At 39.3% G+C, this 20,387-nt stretch overlaps 1 protein-coding gene across 1 annotated transcript in view; it reads left to right on the top strand.

Annotated features, from left to right (window-relative positions):
* LOC126425226 (zinc finger protein ZFP2-like) overlaps nt 1–19,288 on the top strand; it is a 66,999-nt gene extending 47,711 nt beyond the window's left edge. The window contains exon 6 of the mRNA XM_050088183.1: nt 18,502–19,288. Within this exon, the coding sequence (XP_049944140.1) occupies nt 18,502–19,288 (787 nt within the window). The remainder of the gene's footprint in view (nt 1–18,501) is intronic.
* The last annotated feature ends 1,099 nt before the right edge of the window (nt 19,289–20,387 follow it).

A 20,387-nucleotide genomic window follows, 5' to 3' on the forward strand; every position in this document is an offset into this window, starting at 1 on the left:
GCTGGAGACAGCGGTCGTGAGTGCATAAGTTGTGTCTGAGTGAGTGTGTGAATGTGTGTGTGCTCTCATTTTCTGACCAAGGCTGTGGCCAAAAATTGAGTTGTGAGAGTGTGATTGTCTTTTCTACATGCCTGCCTGCAGCTCAGCGGTCATCTTTACGGTGAGCTGTTACCCATCCTCATTAGTATTGATTCTCAGAGTATTTGCACAAGCTATCTGTTGCACGGATTGATCACGGCAATCTCACTTGATCAACATCCTGTCTGTGACACGTGAATAGCTGGCCATATGAGTGGATTCCTGCGACGGGCCAAAACTGCAGACCATGTCTGCGGGTATCTCTTAACGGATCGGGCGTGCCATTCTGAAGCTCATTGTTTCCCACTAACGTGCAGGCCATGCTCGTCGGATGTTGTCTCACCAATCTGCCTGCAGGCTCACCACATTGTACAGTGTGGCATTTTATAGACTTTTATTTATTGTAGTACATTTTGTCACTTTGAGAGTAGTTTATATATTAGAAAGTATGGACAATAAAAAGAAGAAAATTGTGGCAGTCACTGGCAGTTTGTATACTATATACTCATATACTTCTCAAAAGAAAATTCACACAATACCTGTAAAATAATAGACATAACACAGGGGGTAATAACTGAACATAGTAGAACCAACATTTTATTGGCAATCATTTATAGTTTTAGTTTCCACAACTTTCCCCTGCCTTATACACTTCTTTCAGGAGGCCTACTTTTTCTGAGGTTATTTCTGAAATCGGAGAACGTGTTTTAAATCTGGTTTGCGAGTCCAAGGAAATGCATATTTTTGTGACCAGATGTGTTTCGTTTTATTGAAGTACAATAATAACAGTGGTCTTAATGAAACACAGATACCATTTGGCTTGCTTTCTCCATCGAAAAACAGTTCATTACAAAAGATGTTGATGTTAGTTGTTAAGATTTTTGCTCACATGCGAGAGAAATACAGAAGTTCTTACATTTTTTGTCAACTTATATCTTTACTGACCCTTGAGATCTCAAAATTTCTCGGGGAAAAATGCTAAAACTTGTCTGGAAATCAGGGAAATATCAATAAATTTCACTTGGGGAAACTTGTACCAACTCTGATTATGATTACATATGCTTAAATCTATAGGATTGTTCATAAGGATCTCCGAGTTTCAGGAGATGACTGTGCAAAAACTATGAGACATTTAGATAATAGACACTTTATCTCCAAGTTTTAAACTGATATTGTGGGAGCTTAATATTTATGAAGCAGTAAACACTACATCTACAGCTACATCTACATACGTACTCCGCAATCCACCATACGGTGCATGGCGGAGGGTGCCCCGTACCACAACTAGCATCTTCTCTACCTGTTCCACTCTCAAACAGAATGAGGGAAAAATGACTGCCTATATGCCTCTGTACGAGTCCTAATCTCTCTTATCTTTGTGGTCTTTCCACAAAATATAAGTTGGCGGCAGTAAAGTTGTACTGCAGTCAGCCTCAGATGCTGGTTCTCTAAATTTCCTCAGTAGCGATTCATGAAAAGAACGTCTCCTTTCCTCCAGAGACTCCCACCCGAGTTCTTGAAGCATTTCTGTAACACTCGCATGATGATCAAACCATACTTTTATTTATTGTAGTACATTTTGTCACTTTGAGAGTAGTTTATATATTAGAAAGTATGGACAATAAAAAGAAGAAAATTGTGGCAGTCACTGGCAGTTTGTATACTATATACTCATATACTTCTCAAAAGAAAATTCACACAATACCTGTAAAATAATAGACATAACACAGGGGGTAATAACTGAACATAGTAGAACCAACATTTTATTGGCAATCATTTATAGTTTTAGTTTCCACAACTTTCCCCTGCCTTATACACTTCTTTCAGGAGGCCTACTTTTTCTGAGGTTATTTCTGAAATCGGAGAACGTGTTTTAAATCTGGTTTGCGAGTCCAAGGAAATGCATATTTTTGTGACCAGATGTGTTTCGTTTTATTAAAGTACAATAATAACAGTGGTCTTAATGAAACACAGATACCATTTGGCTTGCTTTCTCCATCGAAAAACAGTTCATTACAAAAGATGTTGATGTTAGTTGTTAAGATTTTTGCTCACATGCGAGAGAAATACAGAAGTTCTTACATTTTTTGTCAACTTATATCTTTACTGACCCTTGAGATCTCAAAATTTCTCAGGGAAAAATGCTAAAACTTGTCTGGAAATCAGGGAAATATCAATAAATTTCACTTGGGGAAACTTGTACCAACTCTGATTATGATTACATATGCTTAAATCTATAGGACTGTTCATAAGGATCTCCGAGTTTCAGGAGATGACTGTGCAAAAACTATGAGACATTTAGATAATAGACACTTTATCTCCAAGTTTTAAACTGATATTGTGGGAGCTTAATATTTATGAAGCAGTAAACACTACATCTACAGCTACATCTACATACGTACTCCGCAATCCACCATACGGTGCATGGCGGAGGGTGCCCCGTACCACAACTAGCATCTTCTCTACCTGTTCCACTCCCAAACAGAATGAGGGAAAAATGACTGCCTATATGCCTCTGTACGAGTCCTAATCTCTCTTATCTTTGTGGTCTTTCCACAAAATATAAGTTGGCGGCAGTAAAGTTGTACTGCAGTCAGCCTCAGATGCTGGTTCTCTAAATTTCCTCAGTAGCGATTCATGAAAAGAACGTCTCCTTTCCTCCAGAGACTCCCACCCGAGTTCCTGAAGCATTTCTGTAACACTCGCATGATGATCAAACCTACCAGTAACAAATCTAGCAGCCTGCCTCTGAGTTGCTTCTATGTCCTCCCTCAATCCGACCCGATAGGGATCCCAAACGCTCGAGCAATACTCAAGAATAGGTCGTATTAGTGTTTTATAAGTGGTCTCCTTTACAGATGAACCACATCTTTCCAAAATTCTACCAATGAACCGAAGACGACTATTCGCCTTCCCCACAACTGCCATTACATGCTTGTCCCACTTGATATCGCTCTGCAATGCTTTACACCGATCACAAATCCTGTCCAAGTCTATATGATAGTCCAAGTCTAATATGATACTCGGACTCTTTCCATTCACATCTCCAGATGTAACGCTTGATATTGAAGCCCCTTAATTAGTCTTGCAACTTTTCCAAATTAATTGGCCTTGGAGGCAGGAATGTGTGATCTTTGATGTAACTCCATAAGAACACAGAGTTGTCAGGTGACCGTGGGAGCCACTGAAGGAGAGGAGAGTCACAATGCGAAGCACATCCAATCCTATGCTGAGGCAGTTGGCCATTGAGTTAATTGTGCACACCTGGGGGAAAGTGTGGTGGGATACCATCATGTTGCAAAATGACGCCTCCATTATCGTGTTGTAATTGTGGCATAAGCCATTGCTGGAGCATGTTCGGGTACATGAAATCAATCAGTATCTTAATTTCATCTGCAGTATTTTGGCGTCCAAAGACAGTTTGTTTAATTTTTTGGATCACTTTTATTTGTTACTTTTGGTTCATCAACTCCTCAGGATCCTCCCTCAAACCCGCATATCAAAAAATACGTTTTCTTGTAATCTAGAGTTTTCATTGTCCACCACTCATAACTGTACAAAAGTATGGCAAAGACCAAAGTTCCATCCATTTTTATTTTTGTTAGTAGAGTGTTTTCTTTCTTTTAGTGATTTGCCAAATGTAATTGTAACTGATTTTCCAAATTGCACCCTTCTTCGTATTCCCTCAGTGCAGGAACTGCTTTCTGTCGTCACAGATCCTAAAGTATGTATTTTACTGATTTCCTCAGTGATTTTTCCATCACCATTTATTTTCATTCCTTTTAATTTTTTGTTTTCTTCAGATTTAGTTGTTGTTCAGATGCTCCAATTTTAATTCCAGATTACAGACAACAATATCAAAATTGCTAATTTTCTCTCTAGTAACTGTGACTGTGATAATAAGTTGGCAGATGAAGGCTTCTTATTTTTTAATTCCCTATTTACTTATTTCCTTTGAGATACAAACATTTCATAATGGAAGTTACAGTGTGAGGGAAGATATTTTGTTATCCATAAGAAACTGGATTACCACTTTTTTATAAATCATTGTACGCCAATTAATATTACTTTGTGACTGACGTTCCAACGATTCGAGTGATAAAGGCCAGCCACTAGTCAGTCGCAATTCTTTCTCGAGTGCCATGTGCTGGCTGGATTGCCTGTTTTGTAGGCGTGTACAGCACTTTGTGAAGCGTGGCTGACTGCGCACTGGCAGCACTCCTTCCTCCATTGTAGACTGTGAGTCACAAAGTAATTTTTAATGCAGTATAATACATTATGAAGAAATGTAACAAAAATATTATGTGTTTATTGATAACTAGTGTAGCACCTGCTGCTTCTCTTGTGTAGCCTGTGTGGTCTGCACAGATTTGTTTGTTTTTTCTTGAATTAAATTTTTATGTTGTTCACAAATTGTAACACATTCTACAATTTTCATGCTTATTGAGGCTATAGAAGCAGGGTCTTCTCTGGATGGACTTCTGACCGTAAACCAGTTCTGGTAGCTGGAGTCCAAGGTTTTTGATAATTATGCCTTTTGTAGTCTTGTGAAAATATTTCATCCTCTAACACCTTTCTTTATATCTAACTGAGAAATGAAATACCAATTTTCATACATTTAGCTTTAAACATTTTTTTAAGATAACGAAATATTTTCTTAAATGTTTGCACCTTCTAAGAGGATGGGGGAAAAAAAATTAAAAAAAATTAAAAAAAATTAGATTGTATTTTTTTTTTAATTTCTAACAGAAAAGCCAAAATGCACATTTTCTTAGGTTTACCTTTGAAAATATTTTTGTAATGAAATAATTTCATACAATTTTTCATCCCCTATTTCATTTCATTAGGCAGCTGAATTTTCAAAAACACTGAAACATACTTTTCTTTATTTGTAACTGAGACATCAAATACAAAATTTCATAGATGTAGCTTTAATAGTACTTTAGTAGTTCTTTAATAATGATTTATTTTCAGTAAAGCTTTCGCCCACTATTTCACTCCCATAGGGTTAGGCTTCTAAAAATGCTGAAACAGGAATTTCTTTGAAACTATCTGGCAGATTACAACTGTGTTGCAGACCGAGACTCGAACTCGGGACCTTTGCCTTTCGCAGGCAAGTGCTCTACCATCTGAGCTACCCAAGCACTCCTGCGAGCTTCTGTAAAGTTTGGAAAGTAGGAGACGAGATACTGGCAGAAGCAAAGCTGTGAGGACGGGGCGTGAGTCGTGCTTGGGTAGCTCAGTTGGTAGAGCACTTGCCTACGAAAGGCAGAGGTCCTGAGTTCGAGTCTCGGTCCGCCACACAGTTTTAATCTGCCAGGAAGTTTCATATCAGCGCGCACTCTGCTGCAGAGTGAAAATCTCATTCAGGAATTTCTTTATTTCTGACTGAGAAATCAAATACTAATTTTTGTAGGTCTGGCTTCAGTATTGGCTTAATAGTGACACATTCAAAACAGTCTCATCCTGTAGGGGTGGAATTAAAAAAAAGAAACCCTTCTTATATTATGCCAACAGTGTAAGACCAACACTCTCTCCATAAAGCCTTTCATATATAGAGGAAAAAAAGGTTAGTGTAACTCAGCTTTAACTAACTGTTGGTGCTGTAAGTGTCCCAAACTGCTGCCTCTTGATACTTAAACAGTATTCTAGCTGCAAGTTTTTAAGTTCCTGTCTATGAGAAACTGTCAACTAACTATTCCGTCATAGATAGCTCGGTGTCATAGAGCTAGGACGCTAGACACACATTCTTTAGCATGTCATTTCAGATACATCCAGATTTAGATTTTCCATGGTTTCTTTAAATAGCTGTGGGCAAATGCTGGTGTGATTTTTTTTTTTTTTTCCGAACAAGGCTGTTTTCCTTTTCCAATATGTGGAACTTGTCTTGTGTTTCTGTTGAATTCTTCATTACAGGTCATTGAACTCTGGTCCTCCTTCCTTTTTCTATACAAACAAAGAATTTTCATGATTGAAATAAAAATTCCATGTTGATATTTCTGTGAAAATATCACCTTGTTACTTGGCAGATTTTGAGGAAATGTTCGTTTTTCATCTGTTCACTTTCTTTAGGCTCACCTTTCTTTTCCCCATTCTCCTGATGTACTAAAAACAATCATTTGAGCATGTGTATAGTATGAACAACAGTATTAAAAAAAAATAGCTGTAGTTCAATTCAGTTGCCTAAGTCGTTGTGTGGCTTTGAATAATGTACATTGCTCTGTAATTTTTTCATTGTTATGCTACTAGTGAATTTTTGTTGTAGCATGAAAATATGTGAGCTGTATTGATAAAACTGGGGCAGATGAGATCAGACTTTAATGAGAAGTCCATCGCAGTACATTTAACTCCCTTCATAAATACTGATAAACTGTACAATTGGTATATGCAGTTTAAAAAGTAATAGCAGATATAAGAACCCTGCCCAGTGCTAGACAGCTGTAATAAAAAAAGCTGCCGTAGCACCTAATAAAATTGGTAATTAAGTGCACATTGAAGAAATATTCTTATCTTTCTGTTAACACAAAGAGCAAGAGTAACACCTCAGTGTGCATGCTGTAGCTTATTTTATTATCTGTTAAACAAGTGCCAGTGTTGTGACAGATCATTTCATTACAGTTGATTCTCACTGGGCAGTGTCCTAAGCTACTGCTTTTAAACTGTTTTTATGCCAATTGTACTTGTGACTGCATGTCACAAGTCTTGTTTGCATGTCATATTTTGGTGACTGGACAGCTTTGAGGCCTATCCTTGTGCATGTCAGATACCACTTCTAAATGTCATGATGGCCAGTATTTATGAGTAGTGTATAACAAACAATTCCAATATCACAATAGCAGAAATATTGCCATTTCAGAAATTTTGTAAGTGTGTGGTACCTATCCAAAGGAGAAAAGAAATATTGTAAACTGTTGAGGGTCTTAATGACTCATTGGAGAATTTTTTATGGGGTTTCACTTTCAGTGAGTAAAGATGAGCCATATGTAAACAAAAAACTCACAAGGCCTTATGGGCAGGCCATTTGCGATTTTCTTCATTCTTTAAACACCAGTGGCCAGACATCAGTTTTCTAGAGCAGTATCAAGCAATTCTCAAGCTCAAAAAAATTGGCTTTTAAGATAGAAGATTTCAGAGTGCTGTTAACTACAAAATATTTCTGTTATGTTAACATATTCACCAGTAGCTGAGTGCGTAATGTAAGAGTCTTGTGTTTGTGAAGTCACTGGTTCAATTCTTGTCAGTAGCAACTTTTTGTTTACTTTTATTTAATTTTTGTATTTGTTGTTTAACAGGAATATTAATTAACAAATATTGAATTATTTTTTTATATATAAGTACTGTCTTTCTGTGTGTGTTTTTGGGGTTTATGTGTGCTCAACAGCAAAGGATATCAGAGGGGCCGTCTTTCTATTTTTTAAATTATTGTTAAAGGAAAGAAGTTAAATACGTCAAAAATAGTGTTCAATCTCTAGAACTAAGTATTCTATTTTCTATTTGACTTTTGCATTTTTGTACCAAATTTCTGAAATATATAATTATTGTGAATACTTAGATTTCCATGCAATTACTAATTAAAACTAAGGAAGAATATTACCTTTACTGCAAACATGATTCAATATTTCTTTGTTAAAATTTCCATTTGTTAGTAAATGTGGAATTTATATTAAAATTGCTGTGGACTCGCCTACTGGCAGCTGTGTTAACAGTTTACAATTTTGTGTACTAAACAGTGCTTGGAAACAAGCAAAGATTTCTGTAAGAGTCTTTGATAATTTTGTATATTGCTTTAGTGAAATTGATGTCAAGGCACTGATTTCCAAATCCTATAAGAAGGAAAATAAATCAAAGAGGACCAGTTGTTTGTAAGATGCTATATTTACAAGCAGAGGTCACGAGGGGTGTGATCGGCTGTTTAAACCCAAGCATACAGTGGTGCAGGTTAGGATTAGTGGTTTCACATGCTGCAGCGATTCGCCCTGACGGTCCCTTACTTGTGTGTATTTGACATAAAAAAAAATTCAGAATTTTTAATAATGCATTAGAGCCTTGAAAATAGCTTTGGTAACAAAAAGAGACCATAACCTTGTGGTTAACTGGCCCATATGTTGAAGGTTGTGGATTTGAATACCACTGGGTATAATATAGATTTGTTTTTACAGCTGAAATAATTATTTTTATTAAATTAATTGGTTTAAAAACTTTTTTTAAAATATGTGATCATTTGCTGCATCATTTTAATCATCACATCAGCTTTTTTATTTGCTGTCATTTTGTTCATTTGAAATCTTTGCACAAATTAGCGGTCGTGTGGGCGAGTTGTGCTTGCTTTTGTGTGTGTGTGTGTGTGTGTGTGTGTGTGTGTGTGTGTGTGTGTGTGTGTGTTCTTTTCTGAAGAAGGCTTTGGTGAAATGTTGAATGCATAACAGTCTATTCATTGTGCCTATCTGTGCAGCTGTGTGTGTCTTTACAGTGAGTAACAACCTATCCTTTTTGTAATATTGTTAATATTCCATCCTGCAGTTTTCATTGTTTAATTATTTTGATATATTTACTTCAGTTTAATTTCTTCCTTTTCATTGCTGTATATTTTTGTCCATTTTGCTTCAATTTCCATTTGTTTATGATACTTCCTTTGTTGAGATGTTATGCTTTTTTGTCGTTGTGTGAGAACAATTTGTTTGAAATGTTTGTATGGTTGCTGGCTGTGGTCATCTGTCCAAAGACTGGTTTGTTGCAACTCTCCGTTCTAGTCTGTCCTGGACCTGATCATATTTGCAACCTGCATCGCTTGGAATGTGTTTACTGTATTTGAGTCTTGGCGTCTTCTCCATTCTTAACCTCCCCCCCCCCCCCCCCCTCCCCCACCCACCCACACACACACACACACACACACACACACACACACACACACACACACACACACACACACACTCTCTCTCTCTCTCTCTCCTCCCCATTACCAAATTGTCATGCAGTTGGGTGGCCATTGCTGATGATGTATGGTATCTTTTGTTTTTTAGTGCTGCCACGTCTTCTTTGAATGTGATCTCAAATGATCTGCCTATATGGCCTATGTAGAAGCAGTTGCAGTCCAACATTCAATTTTGTACACACATGTGTGATGAAGTGGGTTTCATGTGCTGATATTGTGGGGTAACTTCTGTCTAATCTTGTTTTCTGTGATAAAGGATATGTTTACGTCTTTTTGTTTCGACACTTGCAATCTGATATGAAATGTTACCTAGAAAGGGGACTGTGTGGAAGATATTGTTTTCTTTTTGTTTTTTTGTGAGATGATTGCTTTGCCGCAATTGAGTGTTTCACGGTGTCAACTATGGAGCTGTTGTAACAATTTGCAAATAGCTGTCTATTTTGTTATTTCAATTTCTTGTTCATATTTGTCCTCAGAGAGTGGTGTTTTGGATAGCTCTATTGATCATGTACTGGAATGCTGCTATTTTTTGGGGATATGGGGTGACAAGAGGAGCTGTGGATTGTAGTGTGTTGTGGTGGGCTTCCAATAGATTTCAAACAGATGTCTGTTATTCTTTATTCTAATGACTGAATAACTGTATATTGGTAATTTTTACTTATGGACCGTCTGACAGCAACTGAATAAAACACAATTTTAGTGCCATACACGTTTAGCCTTTATTTTCTGCAAGGCATCATCAGTGGCAGGTTGTGTGGACAATTTCTGACATATTACGCTCCTGTTGCATTTTTGGTGTTGTTCTTCTTCTTATGAATGCCAATTTGCAGTTTTTTTCCCACATTCCACAGCACTATGAACTGAACGCTTGTTTTAATGCAGTGTTTTGGTTTCTGTTCAACTGAGGGAGCAGGACTACAAAAGTTGAAGAATTGAATAACTGGTTCAACTCATTGATGTCAGCTTTTGTGCCATTGGTTGAAATGATATCATCTACATATCTGTATTAGTAGATGATATTTTTGGGGAGGTGCTGATTGGAGTTACTTATAAATATTTCACCTAACAAACCGGAAAGGTTTGAGCCTATTGCCAAGCCATCTGTTTGTAGATTTTATTGTTAAATTTAAAATAGTTGTGTGAAAGTGTGAATTTGAGCAGGTCCATTAGTTCAGTAATGTGAGTTGAAGCGATTTTTTTGTGCTTTTGTAGGTTGGCATTAATGATCTGTAGCGTTCGATCTATTGGCTCAGAGGAATAAAGATTTTGTATATCAAATGAGGCAAGTGTGGCTCAATCAGGAACTTCCATGTTTTTGACATGTGTAAATTCTGCTGTGTTTTCAAGTGTATTCTCGTTATTGAATGTGTATGCTTCTTCGAGAATTTTGAAGAGCATTTTGTTGAGTTTGAATGTTGGGCTGTTCCTACAGTTCACTATAGGCCTGATGGGGGTCCCATTTTTGTGTGTCTTTAGTTGTGATCTAAGGCAATGTGCTTGTGGGCTCATTATTACAATATTTCTTGTTTCTTGGATGGTGAGTAGGAAGCTGATGATGTTTGAAATGTGTTCAACCTCTTTGTGTATTCTGGCTGTTGGATCTTTATGTATTTCTGTTATGTTGTTGGTTTGGAAAAAGTCTATAGTTTTTTCTATGTATGGTTCTCTGTTAATTACGACAGTTGTATTACCCTTATCAGCTCTTACAATTATTGCATTATTCACATTTAGTTTAGTCTTAATGGTACGTGTAAGGGCTTCTTCTCTTTCTTGGTATGCCGGGAATGGTTTTGCAATTTCCTTCTCAATAATTTCATTAATTTTGTGTCAGGCTGCTATTCTGTCATTTTGCTTCTGTCCGTCAACACGATGGCAGCACTAAAAAAACACATCAGCAGTAGCCACCCACCTGCATGAAGCAAAACACCGTGTTAACAACACAACAGCATCCTAAACATTCAACCTAAAGGCAGAAAACTAGACACTCCAGATATATGAGGGCTAGTCAAAAATTATCTACACTTTTCATTCTACCATTTATTAACATGTTAACATGACACTAGCAACGGTCAATGAACTTATGTATTCCTTCCAAATAAAAGGTTTTTGGTTGACTGTGAATCCAATTTTGCACCACATTTTGCTTGTCCATATCTGACCCAAATCTGCGACCATGCGTACCATCTTTAGTCCAAACAAGTGAAAGTCACTTGGAGCAAGGTCTGGGCTGTAGGTAGGGTGTTCCAATACCTTGAATTTCATCTTGTTGATGGTTTCAATAGTGTGATGCAGCATGTGTGACTGTACTTTGTTATGCAACACCACCACCTTCTTCGACAGCAAACCTTGGGATTTGGTGCAAATTGCTGGCTTCAACTTCTTTTCCAGCAGTTCACTATATCCTGCACTGTTGATAGTCGTCCCCTTTTCCATGAACTCTGCCAGTATGGACCCCTGTGAGTCCCAAAAAAGGTTAACATAACCTTTCCTGTGGATGACCCCAGCTTGAATTTTTTCCTCATCAGCGATCCAGGGTGTTTCCACTGCATACTCTGGCGTTTTGACTCGGGCTCGTAGTGATGCACCCGTGTTTCATATCCGGTGACAATTCTGCTCAAAAATGCATCATCTTTGTTGTTGAAGCAAGTGAGCAAGTGTTGGCAGACCCTAACATGGGTGAGCTTATGGTCGTCGTAAGTTTTTCTGGTACCCACCGTGCACAGATCTTACAGAAACTGAGGTCGTCAAGGATGATGTGGTGGGCGGAGCCATGGCTGATGTTCAAAGCAGATGGTACCTCATCGACAGTGATTCGCCAGAACCATCTCTCGAGCTTGCTGAATGTTGTGATCTGTAGTGGAGGTTGATGACCATCCCACTTCCTCTTCATGGGCTACACTTGTTCAACCACTTTTAAATTTCTCAATCCACAAAAGCCCAGTTTTACGTGATAGTGCACTTCTCTCATATTGCAATGATAGTCTGTGATGAATGTCTACCACCTTTGACACTCTCCGACCAGAGGAGTTGGATCACTGCCCATTGTTCTTCCTCTTTGGTGCACACTTCTAATGGAGCTGTCATACTATATCTGCAGCAGAAGGAAGAACAATGGCCGAAATAAGATCAAACTGTCACAGCATTACCACTACATTATAACAATGACATGTGCGAGGACAGAAGGTAGTGTGCACAGTGTAACAAATGTTATGGCAAAAGTGTAGATAATTATCTTAAATGACAAAAATGACTATTTACAGTAGTATCATCTGTTTTCAGCAACTGCCTATGTTAGTAAATCTGCAATTCTCTCTCTCTCTCTCTCTCTCTCTCTCTCTCTCTCTCTCTCTCTCTCTCTCACCCACACACACACACACACACACACACACACACACGTGCACACGTGCACCTTAGTATTTTCCATAAGTATTTAATTATGTTACAATATTCCCCAAATGTACAGGGGATTGATCTCATGTACAAATATACAATCACACTAACAGCTTGTTCCCCCCTGTCAGCTTGAAACTATATGTACATCAACTAATGGCACAAACTGTACATCCATCTGCATATTTTAAAGCATTAACCAATGTATTACCCCAAACTTTACAAGTAACAGATGTATCCTAAGAACCCCTGCTTTGGAAAGTTTGCTCCCTTCCAATCACTCCTTACACCATCTCTCTCCCTCTCACTCTCACTTTCACTTTCTGTTTCTGTTTCTCTTTCTCTTTCCCTCGCTCTGCACCCAGCCTTTCATTTCTATCTGTGAACCCCAACCAAAATTGTTATTTGTGTACAATGTTAATACTGTAAACAACATAATTATTGTACTTAAAGGTTGCAACATGTCACCTCATTATATAAACGAATATGAACTTTATGCTATATAAACTTGACAAAATCAGATTTATATACGACCTAAAATATTTATTCCAACACATGTATAAAAAAAAACCTCCAAAATCCTTTAAATTTATCCTGTAATAATGTTGTTACAGTGTTTATTATGTGTACTTTGTGATAATGTTTCTCTTCTGCCTTATGATTCTTGCACCTAATAGTTTCCCGACATCATATTTGTTTACAAAATACGACAGTATACATGTGATGTGTTACGGCAGTGAAAGGAACCTGTGACCGTTAGAGATACTATATTTTACTTATTTTATTTTTACCGCTAGATATACATTTAGTTTTTTGTCAAAAGAAACCCAAAACTGTGTTCTGAAATAGTGTTTGTTTTCTTCCACTAGACAGCACCACAAGGTCCTCAAAAATTGTAACACACACACACACACACACACACACACACACACACACACACGTCATACGTCATGCTAACAAATGTAAATCCACCTGATGATGGAAGTATAAATAATTGAAATGCGTCATGGAGATAAACAAACAGTAACTGGTAACAGTAAACTTGTTGTTTCATTTAATGTCAATAATGGTCATGGTAAAGCCTAACCTAAAATGTTCGCATTTAATAGTCTCCTTTGAACCATGGACCTTGCTGTTGGTGGGGAGGCTTGTGTGCCTCAGCGATACAGATAGCCGTACTGTAGCTGCAACCACAACGGAGGGGTATCTGTTGAGAGGCCAGACAAACGCGTAGTTCCTGAAGAGGGGCACCAGCCTTTTCAGTAGTTGCAGGGGCAACAGTCTGGATGATTGACTGATCTGGCCTTGTAACACTAACCAAAACGGTCTTGCTGTGCTGGTACTGCGAACGGCTGAAAGCAAGGGGAAACTATGGCTGTAATTTTTCCCGAGGGCATGCAGCTTTACTGTATGGTTAAATGATGATGGCGTCCTCTTGGGTAAAACATTCTGGAGGTAAAATAGTCCCCCATTCGGATCTCCGGGCAGGGACTACTCGAGAGAATGTCGTTATCAGGAGAAAGAAAACTGGTGTTCTACGGATCAGAGCGTGGAATGTCAGATCCCTTAATTGGGCAGGTAGGTTAGAAAATTTAAAAAGGGAAATGGATCGGTTAAAGTTAGATATAGTGGGAATTAGTGAAGTTCGGTGGCAGGAGGAACAAGACTTCTGGCCAGGTGACTACAGGGTTATAAACACAAAATCAAATAGGGGTAATGCAAGAGTAGATTTAATAATGAATAGGAAAATAGGAATGCGGGTAAGCTACTACAAACAGCATAGTGAACGCATTATTGTGGCCAAGATAAATACTAAGCCCACACCTACCACAGTAGTACAAGTTTATATGCCAACTAGCTCTGCAGATGATGAAGAAATTGAAGAAATGTATGATGAAATAAAAGAAATTATTCAGATAGTGAAGGGAGATGAAAATTTAATAGTCATGGGTGACTGGAATTCTTCAGTAGGAAAAGGGAGAGAAGGAAACATAGTAGGTGAATATGGATTGGGGGTAAGAAATGAAAGAGGAAGCCGCCTGGTAGAATTTTGCACAGAGCATAACTTAATCATAGCTAACACTTGGTTCAAGAATCATAAAAGAAGGTTGTACACATGGAAGAACCCTGGAGATACTAAAAGGTTTCAGATAGATTATATAATGGTAAGAAAGAGATTTGGGAACCAGGTTTTAAATTGTAAGACATTTCCAGGGGCAGATGTGGACTCTGACCACAATCTATTGGTTATGAACTGTAGATTAAAACTGAAGAAACTGGAAAAAGGTGGGAATTTAAGGAGATGGGACCTGGATAAACTGACTAAACCAGAGGTTGTACAGAGTTTCGGGGAGAGCATAAGGGAACAATTGACAAGAATGGGGGAAAGAAATACAGTAGAAGAAGAATGGGTAGCTTTGACGGATGAAGTAGTGAAGGCAGCAGAGGAGCAAGTTGGTAAAAAGACAATAGTAGATCTCCTAGGGTAACAGAAGAAATATTGAATTTAATTGATGAAAGGAGAAAATAAACAAATGCAGTAAATGAAGCAGGCTAAAAGAAATACAAACGTCTAAAAAATGAGATCGACAGGAAGTGCAAAATGGCTAAGCAGGGATGGCTAGAGGACTAATATAAGGATATAGAAGCAGGTATCACTAGGGGTAATATAGATACTGGCTACAGGAAAATTAAAGAGACCTTTGGAGGAAAGAGAACCACTCGTATGAATATCAAGAGCGCAGATGGAAAACCAGTTCTAAGCAAAGAAGGGAAAGCAGAAGGGTGGAAGGAGTATATAGAAGGTCTATACAAGGGCGATGTACTTGAGGACAATATTATGGAAATGGAAGAGGATGTAGCTGAAGATGAAATGAGAGATGTGATACTGCGTGAAGAGTTTGACAGAGCACTGAAAGACCTGAGTCGAAAACAGGCCCCGGGAGTGGACAACATTCCATTAGAACTACTGACGGCCTTGGGAGAGCCAGTCATGAAAAAACTCTACCATCAGGTGAGCAAATGTATGAGACAGGCGAAATACCCTCAGACTTCAAGAGGAATTTAATAATTCCAATCCCAAAGAAAGCAGGTGTTGACAGATGTGAAAATTACCGAACTATCAGTTTAATAAGCCACAGCTGCAAAATACTAACACGAATTCTTTACAGACGAATGGAAAAACTAGTAGAAGCCGACCTCGGGGAAGATCAGTCTGCATTCCGTAGAAATATTGAAACACGTGAGGCAATACTGACCCTGCGACTTATCTTAGAAGCTAGATTAAGGAAAGGCAAACCTACATTCCTAGCATTTGTAGACTTAGAGAAGGCTTTTGACAATACTGACTGGAATTCTCTCTTTCAAATTCTGAAGGTGGCAGGGGTAAAATACAGGGAGCGAAAAGCTATTTGCAATTTGTACAGAAACCAGATGGCAGTTATAAGAGTCGAGGGACATCAAAGGGAAGCAGTGGTTGGGAAGGAAGTGAGACAGGGTTGTAACCTCTCCCCAATGTTGTTCAATCTGTATGTTGAGGAAGCAGTAAAGGAAACAAAAGAAAAATTCGGAGTAGGTATTAAAATCCATGGAGAAGAAATAAAAACTTTAAGGTTTGCCGATGACATTGTAATTCCGTCAGAGACAGCAAAGGACTTGGAAGAGCAGTTGAAAGGAATGGATAGTGTCTTGAAAGGAGGATATAAGATGAACATCAACAAAAGCAAAACAAGGATAATGGAATGTATTCGAATTAAGTCGGGTGATGCTGAGGGAATTAGATTAGGAAATGAGACACTTAAAGTAGTAAAGGAGTTCTGCTATTTGGGGAGCAAAATAACTGATGATGGTCGAAGTAGAGAGGATATAAAATGTAGACTGGCAATGGCAAGGAAAGCATTTCTGAAGAAGAGAAATTTGTTAACATTGAGTATAGGTTTAAGTGTCAGGAAGTCATTTCTGAAAGTATTTGTATGGAGTGTAGCCATGTATGGAAGTGAAACATGGACGATAAATAGTTTGGACAAGAAGAGAATAGAAGCTTTCGAAATGCGGTGCTACAGAAGAATGCTGAAGATTAGATGGGTAGATCACATAACTAATGAGGAAGTATAGAATAGGATTGGGGAGAAGAGAAGTTTGTGGCACAACTTAACTAGAAGAAGTGATCGGTTGGTAGGACATGTTCTGAGGCATCAAGGGATCATCAGTTTAGTATTGGAGGGCAGCGTGGAGGGTAAAAATCGTAGAGGGAGACCAAGGGATGAATACACAAAGCAGATTCAGAAGGATGTAGGTTGTAGTAGGTACTGGGAAATGAAGAAGCTTCCACAGGATAGAGTAGCATGGAGAGCTGCATCAAACCAGTGTCAGGACTGAAGACCACAACAACAACAACTTTGAGTGATGCACACTTTGCCCAGTGATCCTCCAAGTTTTTCATGCTGTCGGAAAAATAGGTTCTGTCAAACTGCGCAAAATACTCGTTGATTGTAACTATCACTCCTCATTTGATGAAAATTTCTTTCCAACAAGTTAGAGACCAGGAAGATGTCACTTGGGGCTAAGTCTGGTTAATAAGGTGGATGAGGAACCAGTCCAAAGCCAAATTTGTGCACTTTCGTTATTGTTATTATTTATGCATGGAGGAGCATGATTCTGGTGAAAGAACACTTTTTCTGTGCCATTCTTGGTCTTTTTTTCAGCCAACACAGGTTTCAGATGATCCGACCTTGAAGCATGATAGGATCCAGTTTATGGCTCTGCCTTTCTCCAAGTAATCTACGTGGATTATTTCATGGGAATCTCCCCCCCCCCCCCCCCCCCCCTAAAAAAAAAAAAAAAAAAAAAAAGGTCTTCGCCTTCTTTGGTGCACTTTCTTCAGCCTTTTTCCATTGATTTTACTGCCACTTTGAATGTGGTGTGTAATAATGGATCCAGATTTCCTCGAGTCACAAAGTCTTGCAGATTGTTATTGAACATTACCAGTCATTGTGAATCTTCGGTGCTTGTCTGATCATGTTCAAATGCATTATTCTAAATGTATATGGTCTTCAGTGATGGTGCAAAGTCCGCATGAGCTTCATACAATTCTGGTTTGATTTGTGTGGCAGTCCATCCCTTCAAATGAAAATGGTTAATAACAGCACAAAATTTGGTTTTCTCCATTCACATGGCTGTCAACAATGAACTGTAGACTGTACATTGTTGATTTTCCTTATGTGATCCTTGGAATAATCAAGCTTACCAGTCATGAAGGTGCAACACTAATGTTCCTTTCTTTCATGGAAACTAACCAGACTTATCAAACCACCCTCATAAGTAGATAATTAAGTCCTTTGTGTTTTGACCAATAGATTTTTTTCAAACTTGTAAATATTTTAGTGTATAAATAAAAATGATTTAATCATATGCCAGAAGATTCTCAATGAAAAACGAATAAAAAGAAGCAAAACCTAGAAATGAATATAACACAAAGATTAAAATTATACAGAAATGGATTAGAAATGAGAAAAAAAATAAAATAAAATAAAAACCAATTAACTGAGTGAAAATAATGATCAGTCATTTCAGTAAAAATATTAAAGAAATGTATATTGCACGCAAAGGGATTTGAACCTGCAATCTTCAGCATATCAGCCAAATTACTTAACACTAGGCTCTGACGCCATTTGAAATTAAGGCTATTTTCAGTGCTCTAGTAGAGCAAAAGAAACTCTGAAATTTTTTTTATTGTTAAATGCAATTAAGAGCCCACTGGGGAGAATGTTTGCAAGGTGATATCTGGGACCCTACACGCTGTGTGGACGGTTTCAAAAAGTCGATCTCATCCCTTAGGGGCTTCCTTCCTTACAGGTAAATTATTTATAAGAAATAAAAACTGGATTTGGTCTAAAATGGAATCATGTTGATCTTCCTGTGAAGTAGTTTACCAGTATAAGAATAAAAAAATCCTGCTATTAACTGTCATATGATTTCACTCTGTTGAATATGATTTGAACCATTTAAAAGCACTTCTTCCTCTTTTTCTGGCTTCTCTGGTAAGACCAGTTAATGCAGTTCATAATGCTAAGTGCAGAAACTAATGTGCAGGCACATTGCAGGCCATACGTGTGCGGCCTGTGTGAGAAGCTGTTCCGGCAGTCGGCACATCTGAGAGCGCACCTGCGTACGCACACGGGAGAGCGGCCGTTTGCCTGTGAGGAGTGCGGAGCGGCGTTCGGAACTGTGGGTACACTGGCCATCCACCGACGGCAGCATACGGGCGATCGGCCGTACACGTGCAGCGAATGCCCGGCTGCCTTCACCACTGCCAGCAACCTGACGGTGCACCGGCGTACGCACACGGGTGAGCGACCGCACGCCTGCACGCACCCGGGCTGCGGGCGGGCCTTCAACACGGCGCACAACCTGCTGTCGCACACGCGTGCCGTGCACGCCGGCGAGCGGCCCCACGCTTGTCCGCAGCCCGGCTGCGGCCGCCGGTTTTCCCAGATAAGCAATCTGCGCTCCCACACCCGCGCCGTGCACGAGCACCTGCGGCCCTACGCCTGTGACCGCTGTCCCGCGTCGTACTCCTCCGCCAGCTACCTGCGCGCCCACCAGCGCTCGCACACTGGAGAGCGGCCTTACTCGTGCTCCTCGTGCGGTGCCGCCTTTGCCACGTCCGGGGGACTCCGCCAACACGAGCGCGTCCACTCGGGGGCGAGGCCGTTTGTGTGCCCGGACTGTGGCAATGCGTACAAGCAGGCTGGCAGCTTGGCGGAGCACCGGCGCTCCCACACTGGGGACCGCCCACTCGTCTGTGGAATCTGCTCAAAGACCTTCGCTGCTGCCAGTAACTTCAGGAAGCACCGCCTCATGCACGAACGCAATGGTGACTGTACTTGAGATTTAGGATAATCACTTGTGTTAATGTAGTATCCTCTAATTATGCAATTACCATTGCATTTGCTTTTGTAAAAGGCTTCTTTGTGCTGCCAGCAGTTTTGAGAAAGGATAGGTTTTTCTCAAACACAAGGGCATCTCAACCAGACCACCAGTATATCATCAGCACCAGCTTATATATACACACGCACACACACACACATTTGGAAATGCTGAGATGAATTTGCTAAGAGATGGCTCTGTAAGGAAAGAAGGTCAGGATTTAATGTTCTGTCGCCGACAGAGTCATTAGCGAGGATATATATCTGATGACAGTCAAAATTAGTGCAGTGTCCTTCAATTAAGCAATCGCCAGTGCATTTGCTTTTACAAAGGGCGTGTGTCTCCTACCAGCAGATGTGAGAGTGGATACCTTTCTCTCAAATGTCGGTGCACTTCAACTAGACCACTAGCGTTATATGGCATCAGCTTATAGATACACAGTTGGAGAGGCTGGAATCAAGAAAATAAATCATGGCTTCAGAAAGCAGAAAGATTAGGGTTTAATACCCTCTCACCAGCAATCTCGTACTAGGGAAGAATGAGAAAGGAATTGGCTGTGTCCTTTCCAAAGGAACTATCTCACTCTTTACTTTGAGTGGTTTAGGAAAATTACAAGAAAACTAAATGCGGATGGCACACGGGGATTTGAACTGCTGTCCTCCTGAAAGTGAGTACAGCATCTTACACCTCTGTGCTGCCACGTTCAGTGTTCGGATGACAGATGTCCGGCAGTGACTAAATACAGATGCGACCTGCCGTTTTTGAGATACAGTGTTGGACAGTTTTGTAAGACAAGGCAATATGGAACGGAAACTAGACTGTGGCTGTGCCATAGAGGAAACAAAAGAGAAAGCAGTGCATTATCTGAACCAGTGATCATTTTACTCGCGCAGTGTACTCGAAGGGCTTTAGTGTATTGCATAAATTTGTGGCGATAAATATTTTGCTTCCAGCAAAAGGAAGACATTATCAGTCACTTCGATTGAAAAGAAAGGGTGGTCAGAGATGAAAGTTCTACTGTCATCACAGTCCAGTGAGACTGAGACAGTAGCGTTTATGT

Source organism: Schistocerca serialis, chromosome 10, assembly GCF_023864345.2.
Source record: "Schistocerca serialis cubense isolate TAMUIC-IGC-003099 chromosome 10, iqSchSeri2.2, whole genome shotgun sequence".
Taxonomy (NCBI): Eukaryota; Metazoa; Arthropoda; class Insecta; order Orthoptera; family Acrididae; genus Schistocerca; species Schistocerca serialis.